Source organism: Acanthochromis polyacanthus, chromosome 11 (genome assembly GCF_021347895.1).
Source record: "Acanthochromis polyacanthus isolate Apoly-LR-REF ecotype Palm Island chromosome 11, KAUST_Apoly_ChrSc, whole genome shotgun sequence".
In the NCBI taxonomy this organism is placed as follows: domain Eukaryota; kingdom Metazoa; phylum Chordata; class Actinopteri; family Pomacentridae; genus Acanthochromis; species Acanthochromis polyacanthus.
Window position 1 is genome coordinate 27,513,686 of NC_067123.1, and position 10,266 is coordinate 27,523,951.

The following is a 10,266-nucleotide window of genomic DNA, read 5'->3' on the forward strand; positions in this document are numbered from 1 at the left end:
GTGTCCTGGTCGCCTGAGGGGGGGTGGGGGAATGGATGGAGGAGAGTGAGTGGAGGTGGGGGGATTTAGCCTGTCAGGGCGCCAGTGTGGTGGAGAGATGGGGCTTCTCTTCCTGAGTCAGACAGGGCCAATAACTCATTAGAGGGAGAGAGATGTAGAGGTGAAGATGTGGCAGAGAAGAAAGCTCCTCACCACAAAAAGCCAGGAGATTTCTTGTTCCCTCTGTCTCCTCACTTTTTTTGCCTTTCCCAATCCTCTTCCTTCCGTCTCTCCTTCTCTTTTCCTTCTGCCTTGCTCTCCCCATCTCTCCTTTTTTAAGCCCCCCCCCCGCCCCCCCCCCCCCCCCCCCCACACACACACACACACACCCTTTCCTCCCCCTCTTTCCCTCGGCAACTCCCACTAACTCCCCCCCTCCTACCCTCCTCCTCCTCCTCCTCTTCTCCTCCCTCCTTCCATCTGTCTTTCTTGCTGCAGTGCCCATGCTGCCAGGCAGTATAAATCACATCTCTGGGCTTGGCTGCAATGGGCCTGAAAATAAAAAGGCATAAAAGTGTCGGGATGAGCTACGGGCTGGGGGGAGAATTCCTTTATGATGGGTCTAAATCCTCCTCCCACCTCGCTTCCTCTCTGGGTATACACACACACACACACACACACACACACAGATACACACAAACACACACACAGATTGCTTGTAGACACACGCACATGCACAACATACAGTCCCACTCTGAAATTATCCCCCCAAACAGCAGCACTTTGGAACTCACCCTCTCTCTCTCTCTTTCCCACATAGACACCTGTACACCCCCCTCAGACACACATACGCTCTGCCACATATCACATTAAGCTCTTTGTTGGCCGTGATCAGAATTGAGACGTCCTCGCTCCATGCTCTGTCTTTAAAGGGGCAGTTCAGCTAAAACTGCAGCCCTGTGTTGACGTAACCCTGTCTCTGTCATCTGCCCTTGCTCACATTTCTCCATAAGCGATTACAGTGACCCTGGAGACTAACTGCACTTTTTTTTCCTTTTTTTTTACCCTGAAAGAGCACGAAGAGATAAAGGATAATAGGAATGTCATCTACAACCTTGTACCGCTTCATTACAATTGATTCAAATGTGCAAAGGCAGGATGAAAGGGGGCTGTGATACTTTTAACCCTCAAAGTAGTTTCGTTCTTGTTACCGCTGATGTGCCTTCTATGGGGAAACATGAAACATCTGCTTGAAAAAATGTACACCATCTAAACGATAAAGGGCCCAGCAGATAGCGAACTTTCACATTTTGGGGTCATTAAGTGATGAGTATTGTTCACAAAATTGATATACAAGCAGCTCGCCTGAGGTTTATTTTCGTATTAATGAGGGGTAAATACAGTGGATGTCAGAGTAAATGTGCACCGCGCACCGAAAACGCTTCTTCACTGCCTAAGATGGATTTCACAAAGGTTTTCACCCCGGATTATGGCACAAAGGAGAGTCACTTCAGTGTGCATAATGGTAATTGTGGACAATTTATGATCTCTCTAGTCTCCATCTATGTATCGTTCTGAATAAATAAACCAATAAAAAAATGATTGAGGTGGCCTATAACATATTGAAATGAACCTGCTGGCAGAGATGCATTGTTAAGGTTGTCTAAATGATTATGGCAATGAAGATGGAGGTGAGTGAGCGCACGGCGAATGGGAAACTCCATCACCTGCTAAAATTAACCTATAGCTCAGAGTTCTCCTTTAATCTATGTCCTGATGTGCACTTTGTCAATTCTATTAGATCACGCTGTGTGCGGTATGAGCACACACACGTACACACGCACAGAGTGATGATGATAATGGTGAGCACCTCCCTAGGTGAAGCCTATTCCGTCACAGTGGGAGCCATCTCAGACCTAATTATGCTTGGTTTGGCGTTTTAACTGTATTGATCAAAACACTGAAACAAACGAGAAATGCTTATCAAGCTGGAAAAGAAGAGCCCTCAGGAGTTGGTGTAAGTGTGTGTGTGTGTGTGTGCTCCACAGGAGTGAGTGAGAATGATGGCATAGGTCTGAGAGGTGGTGAGATATTGGTGGTTATAAAAAATTGCAATTCTGAGCTTTTGAGTTATTAATTACCGCCTCCCCTCCTTCACCCCTTTTTACCAGCTATTAGAAATACTGCCACACACACACACACACACACACACACACATATACCACACATTTCTACACATATATTCTCATGAACGCAGGCCTCGGGACTCACATAAACACACACACTCGTGCACACACTCCCTCGCACAAATTAGCTCATCCATACCAACACTGAGCGTACAATACCCTGCTCTGATGAGCAAGCTCCCGTCGACCTTGGAACTCTCTAGAAAGACAATGCAAGGGGAACCATGCTGCGAACGGGAGGAGGAGGAGGAGGAGGAGGGTGGTGGGAGTAGATAAGGTGGAGGGAGGGATGGAGAGAGGGAGACAATAGATGAGAGGAGGGAGGGAAGGGGAGAGAAAAAAGAGAGAGAGAGTGTAAGTGGAGCTGTTCAGTATAGGGCAGGAGGGCAGTGCTCCCTCCCTCCTCTCCATCTCAGCTCATCTTGAATGCAAATGTGGTTTCTATACGGTTCCTTTGTGCCGCTTCTAACTGCTCCAGAGAGAAGCAATTACAACTGCTCCATTCACTCAGAGAGAGAAAGACACGCATGGATGGAGAAGGGTAATTAATATAGAGATAGGAGGAATGAAGGAGGAGGTGATCACGTACCTGTGGAGGATGTTCAAGTGGGACTGGAGTGGGGTATCGATTGTAAAGAGCTTTGCTATTGATAGGCACAAACAGCAACACTAATGCTGACCTGGCTCATAATTACTCGGTGAGGGGTCAAAGGTGAGAGGTCATTATTGTTGCGTCAAAAGCGTTCTACAGATATATGTGCGTGTAAAACAGCAGCAGGCCCGAGTAAATAAGCTACATCGATCTTACGGTCGTAATTTTGCCGAGCGCAACTTCGGAGACGTGAATCCACAGAATTTATTGAATCAGAAGAACTCCATCCAGATATGACATCAGCCCCCATTCCTCTCCCTGCTTGTGTGGACAGACACTTGCAGTGCCAGTGCCCGTATCCTATTGCAGTCACAGTGGCCAGGCAGCGCTGCAAGGTATGGTGGGGAGTTTTTATGGCAGTCATTTGGGCCGCTAATATGTCATCTCCATTAGCCGACTTTTAACACTCTCAGATAGATGGCCCTGTGACATTTATCTGCGCATGGGTCGTATTTTAGCTGTTAAATGGCTGGTGATGTGCGGAGTGCGTGCAAAATGAGTGTGTGTATGTGTGTTTTAGCCGTGTGATGGAGGGATCGGGAAGGAGATGCATTGACTTTTAATGATGCTGTATGCAATAGCACTTTAGAGGTAATAATCACAAATACAATGCAAGTCACCACCTTTGACCCCACACACACATACTTGCCCGGTGCGGGGGGTAAAAAGACAGAAAAAAGAGGAAGGGGAGTCAGCTAATAAGAGGTCGAGACCCAGACCTACTTCCTCAACAGTTAGACAGCTGAGGTACAGTGAGGCAGGGCCTGCAGCGTCAGCAGAAAAAAAAAACTACAAAAGAGAACAGCTAATTAACTTAGCAGCCTACAGAGAGGTAATGAGAACAGAGGGAAAGAGTGGGAGACATTCTGGAGAAAAAAAAAGAAAGACAGGAGAGGAAGAGTGATGGAAAGACAACATGGGTGCAAAAATAGGTGCAGGGCCAGGGTGAGAGCTACGCCGGCTAATTGCTCATATGGATTTTGCCATAGTTGGCTTTTGTAAGGTCAAGGAGGTGAAGCCATTCCCTGCGGCGGCTTCAGGTGAAAGTCTAAACGAGCTAATAATTTAGACTCATAAACTAATACTAATATTGACAGTCACTACGTATATTGAAAAGCATTAGAAAGTCTCCTACCATAAAGCAGTTGTAAATATGATATACCCTCTCGTCATTTAACTCATCACACACAGCGGAAACCTTTCCCCCCTGCACATAAAAGCACCGTCCACTACGGTGCATCAAAAAGCTGAGAATATGTTGCGTGTCATTTTATGTGCTGCCTGCCAGAGCTTGGTCACCTGTCCAAAGGCAGTGAAGTTGACTAATGTGACAGAAAATTAACAATTAAAAATATCACACGGGCCCAGAGCCATTGCAACGTGGGCCGTTCACAACTCACTGGACACCCTAATTGCTTTGAAATACAATTGGGTTTGGGCTTTGTTTGGTGTTTTGGAGGTATGAAGCGCATCAATGCACACTGGAAATTGAGTTATAAATTACCAAGCTGAAATAGACATGTACCGTGAATACTCAATATCCAAATGCTCGATGCTTTTGCCTACAAAAAGGCAGATGTGTGCACGCACATAAAACCCCGCGAGATGCCACCGCTCACAGCTGCATTTCATTTTGTCACAAAATTGACCAGCTCTGAAGCAAGCAGTGTATGTATGTGTGTCATGCTGTATGCCTGTCATGGGGTACGTTGATAAGGTCAGCCTTAACAGCAAACAGAGATGGAGAGCTCCAACCACAAACCAGTGGGACTCGGAAAATGACAGAGGATGAGGGAAGGAGAAAATGCTCATTCATCCACAACTTTCAGCGCATGTGTGTGTGTTCACAACTGTCAGTGTGTTTTCAGACATGCCACTGTGTGCACGCATGTGTCTGTGTTTGCTGTATGAAAACAGCTCAGTGGCTGCTGTGTGAAGTCCCTGACAGCTTAATTATGGTTTGTGCGCACAGGGAGACAGCACCATCCAGGGGAAGGAGAGAAGAGGACGGAGACACAGGACAGGCCAGGTTTAGCCGCTCGGTTGTTGGAGGAACAGCAGCAGATGAGGAGGAAAGGAGGGGTAGCTGCTGTCTGCTTTAATGAGCCTTTGCTTCTTTCATCAGCTTTCAATTTACAGGCCTGTCCAGCACTCCTGCATAGCCAACAGCACTCACACCCACCTACCTACAGCCCTGTAACACACAGTTTCAAGCTGTCTTGTTCCTTTCAGGTGATTCCCAGGAGCAGTTTAATAGTTAAATTAATTTGCCGTCTACCTTTAATTAGACCATCTCACTTGGGAAAGCAGTGACACAGGGTTGAAAAGTGACAGGAACCGAGTCTCCTCCTCGTGCCAGTAACACTGAAGCTTTAAATTTAACACATGTAGACAGTCGGTATGGTACGCCATCTAGCTCCTGCAGAACTTCTAAAACAGCTTCTACAATAGTGAACAGATCATGAAAAAGGGATTTATCACAGGTCAGTACTAGGTTCAGCTTGTTCTGTTTAGAAAACTGTAAGGTTTGACAGCCTCATTTTCTTGTCCAAAGAGGCACATAAGACAATTTTGCACAACCGTGAAAGGATATTTGAGTGCACACATTAACCACTGCACTGCAAGCATGGATGCTTGTTCAGACACTGCAGCTTTGCACAAAAAAATGAAAGATCAGCAATTCATTTCATGTACAAAAATGATCTGTATATTCACTGTAGTACTAAAGGTCCAAATCACCTTTAATTAGCATTGTGCACCTTCATCCCACTTCAGTATTGACTCAGTAGGTTCTGGGTGCTATGTCTACACTCCCTCTACTGGAAATTTAGAACAGTACAAGATCAGTATACTGTATCCAGAGAGATAAGGCATTTTAGTATCTGGGGATATCTTTCCCAGATTTAATAAGACATGTAATATGTGAGAGGCAAACCTATTTTCTTCAAAAAGACAATTTATTCTTTCAATATTAAATCATAAAAATAATTTCAAATATTTTTCTAAAAGACAAACAAGACAAACCTACAATTCAAATGATCCCTTAACAGCTGTACTTTAGCACATTAATAAAAATATACATAGGAAATATTTAAGATTTTATAACATCTGGACTTACTGTACATTTTTAAAACATGAAAAGATTTTTTTTTCAAGTACACATTTAAATGACTCAGACACTGATTTAATAGATATGTGAGGCAGATTAATAAAACAAATGTCCAAATGGCGGAATGAACTCAACAAAAGTAAAACAAAGCTTTTTGCTCTTTGGAGGTTAAGAATATTAAGAGCTCAGTGGAGTATCAGCCAGGTAAGTCCATGGATAACCTACGTCTGGAGGGAAGGGCAGTACAACTTCAGTGCATTAACGCTCAGTGTGTGGGCTGGACGACTCTGAAAGGCAGCTACACAGCTCTGGGTCTTTGACAGACGACTGTAAGATAAGGAGGGTGTCTCCTTGCACTGAAGTGTCAAGACTTAGTCCCAAGCCTGACGATGAAGAGCTACTGTGAGACAAAAAAGGGTCAATTCAGTAATAAACCGACATTAAAATGCCCAGAATGTCAGTAGACACGTCACTCTTTAATATCCTACCTTTCATAGTCTGAGTCAAAAGAAGCTTTGTCTTCGATTCTACTGATATAACCGCTGCTGGAACGCTGTATGGCTTCAGCCACTGTGTACCTGGTCTTACCACGAGCACACCTTTCAATCTTTGCTGTGCTCAGGTCTGACTGGAGGAACAGATGGAGCCGACTGTCAGATAACAACAAGGGCGTGTGAAGAACACTAGAGAAGAAAAGATAGTTTTGGATCAGTGACCTTTGATTTTTAAAAATAGCCAAAATAATGTGGAAATGGTCTCACTTCCAACAGATTAAATATTTACTCATCTGGGGTGTGAAGCACAGGAGTGTATCAAGGCACCACTAGATGGCAATGCTATAAATTCACTGCAGAGCAACTCACATTTCTAAAAACTCCTGCAGACCCTTCATCCTCTGGTTCACTTGCTCTGTGTTCTTTAGGCTGAAGAACGGGTTCCAGGGGGGCAACCTGGGCAACTCTCTGGACACAGAAATATAGGAAATCAGCTTAGAGGACACTCTTGAATGCTTCATTTATAATATTGAATAAGCTACCGTATGTCAATAAATAAGACGTGGATCTGAGCTTACATGATCAGAGCATTCTGTTCCAGACAGTTCCGCAGCCAGACAAACTCACTGTAACGCCGCCTCACAAAGGAAGTCTTCTTTCGAAAACACATGCTATTGGTCTGCAAAGAGATGCATCTATTAATTGGACTTTAGTTTCAAGACAAAATGACCTCAAAGCCTCAAATTGCACTTACATGTACACAGATTTCATAGTCGATGTGCGTGTGCCAGAAGTCACTTTTATGCAGCCTTGGATTCTGAACACAAACGCTAATGAACTCCTGCAAAAATGCAAAACCAGGATTCCTTTACTTCAAAAAAAAAGTTGGAAAGATGCACAAAAATTGGACAAACAGGAAGAGATACAGTTTTAAGAAGCATATGACCACTTACAGTTTCAGCAAGATTGTCTAGAATACTGTCCATAATGGGAACAAAAATCTGCAAGAGATAAAGGAACAAATAAACACTTGTTGCTCATAAAGACAGTGTTTTGTTTGAACTTATTTTAGCACAAAATTTAATTTTGGCAGCTTTTAATGCAATGACTAAAAGTAGCCTTTCAAATAAACTTCTGTGTCACATTTGCATGAACACAGCGGAACCACTCAGCAAAAACTAGAATGTCTATTGTTTTACGATTCAAGATAGGTTTAGTAAAGAAAAGCCTTGCCTGGTAATTAAGGACTGAGGGACTTAAGAGTGCAAACATTTGGAGGTGTTGTGACATAAAGTGGAACAAAAGGGGCAAAGGAGAAGGATTTAGCTTGTGAGGAAGGAAATCTGAGTTCTAACTTCTCAGTATGGACACATACGTATGGAAACAAAAAAAGCCTTTTCTGGCCAACTACAGAGAAACAATTCGGTCAGCTCTTTGCCCATTCAATACAAATGTACTCATTATGATGCAAATTATACAGGATTATGCAACATTTGAGATTTTTTTTTTCAGTAACAGCTAGTTCTGACATGGGCAAGTGTTGTATGCATTTTTTTTTTTTTTTTTTTAAAATCAGACTACAGTTTTGCTCCCTCACATGGACAAGGAAACATGTTGGATCTTTGACATGTCATTTACACACCTTGAGTCTCAAAAGCCAGTCAATAAGCACAAGCAATACTTCAAAGTTACCAATGACACTAAACATCACATGAAATCCTAAGCCATTACACACTAATCTAATTAGGCACTTCCAGTAAAAAGGTGTTTTTTTTTCCTGAAAATGGCACCTGTCCTGCACAATGATTCACCAGATCCTACACTTAAAAAAAAAAAAAAAAAAAAAAAAAAGAATCAATAAATCCCACACAGTTGGTTCTGGCTAAACTGGGTCAACAGGATGCCGTCAATGAAATCTCTCTGTTGCAACTTACTTTCATTCCCCCAAAGCGACTCAGTGTTACATAATACAGTAACTGTACTTTGGGCTGCAATTACGCATGGAAGTGTTTTTGTTCCTTCCCATTGTCACCAAGTTCATGCTCCAAGGGAGGAAAAGTTTGGACTTGTCAGGATTCTGTTTAAAATTTGTTAAGTCTTCATCTTGCTATGCAAAAGTCTATGACATGGCATATGTTGTGAATCTGTGTAATATAAATACAGTTTAATCGTCAAGTTGCTGCACTAAACCAATGACTGAGGAGCAAATAAATGTACATCATTTTTAATCCTAATCAAGGATCAGACAACAGGGCTGAAACAAGGCATGAACATCTGCAGAACTTGACCAGGCGATGTGGGCTCCAAAATACACAAAGAGCTGCAATAGTGCTGCAAATTCACTTTACTCAACCTTTAACCCCATGTAAAGGATTTTTAAAAATAAAATGACATTTTAAACAAGTCATCAGCCTCCTCAATGTAAGAATAGTGCTGCGATATAATTTCTAGTGTCTTTAGCATTTAAAAGAAATAAAAGTAAAAGTCAACTTCAACACAAACCACAAGAAAACAGAAAATCAAGAATCAATTTGACACATGTCTGATGTTGGTTCCTACCTTCCTCTTCTTCACCTCCAGAGAAATGAACCAGTGTTCGTGAACAACCAGGATTGACTCGGTGATCCGGCTTGAAACTCAACACTGCGGCCTAATAGGCTACAAACTGCTCAGTGCGACCTCCTTTTCTGCACCAGGCAGGTGACGCTGCTATAAATAAATACATAACAGTAAAACAAAATATACATTTAGCTGTTCATTTTTGCCAAACTGAGGGGGAAAAAAAATGGTCCCAAATCTCTGTTGAGAGAGATGTGTATCCCCAGCACACACCTGTCCCTTATTCACCTGGGATCAGTTTAAATGGTATCACCTGGTGGGACGAAGCCAACTACTGGCCATGTAGTGGAAAGGAAAAAGCTTTTTGAATTAAAAGTTTAGACAATAAGGCCAATAATTCTTTGTGCTGTTTACCAGAGCTAAAATATTATAAATCACCCTTATCAAAAAATGCAAAGTTTGAATCTTTTTCCATTTTTGCCACAGCCAAACTGATTAGATGTGTAAATTTGTCACTTTCTTCTTGTGAACTCCTGTAGTTTTTTTCTAAATTAATATCAAGCCACAAAAAATACATCTTGTCCATTTTCCAAGTTTTTGCTGTGTTATTCACTCTCAAATCTAAAATAAATGCATGTGAATGTATTTTTTTCTTTTAACCTATTCAATATCAAATCTATAATTTCTCTGAGGACCGAAGATTTTAGAGTTTTGGTACCTTAGGGGAAGGTTGCATTCAAATATACATTGATACAGCTTTAAACTACCACTTGAAAGATATTATGTCATAATCTAATTCAAGTTTCAGTATTTTGAACGCTCAGTATTTTCTAATTTGATGCCTGTTAGGCCAACATCAGTGCATTATGAGTGTTGTGACCAAAAAAAAGTGCTTCATTTCGTTTGAAAATACACTTTAAACACTAATGAACACTAAGGAATTGACAATCTCATGGTCTGGCCTTGATTTTGTTTTTGATAGAAGTTATTTTGAATCCCAGAAAATAATTCTTGCTATCCCAAAATCTATCTTAATGCACTTCAGCTCACTGTTGAGTGACACCCTCAAAGAACATGTTCTCATTCAACCACAACAGAGTATGTTTCATACAAGTGGAAGTTGATGCATTTTTCTTTGACCATGACTGATAAGCATTTCATATGTAGAATATAACTCAGGCTGTCCACAACAGAAACTGTAAGATAAGCTAAGAGTTCAGCCTCTAACCCGCTGCAGAGGTTGATTCATGGGCTGAGTGTGATTCCTTCCAGATGGAAATTAGAAAT

At 42.1% G+C, this 10,266-nt stretch overlaps 1 protein-coding gene across 1 annotated transcript; it reads right to left on the reverse strand.

The window, feature by feature from the left end:
• Positions 1-5,847: 5,847 nt before the first annotated feature.
• snx10a (sorting nexin 10a) lies at positions 5,848-8,360 on the reverse strand. Its single transcript, XM_051955582.1, has 6 exons — positions 8,355-8,360; positions 7,175-7,261; positions 6,999-7,099; positions 6,790-6,888; positions 6,415-6,609; positions 5,848-6,326 (listed from the first exon to the last, which is right to left on the reverse strand). Exons 1-6 carry the CDS (start codon positions 8,358-8,360, stop codon positions 6,185-6,187), a joined length of 630 nt encoding a protein of 209 aa, XP_051811542.1. The 3' UTR covers positions 5,848-6,184.
• Positions 8,361-10,266: the final 1,906 nt, after the last annotated feature.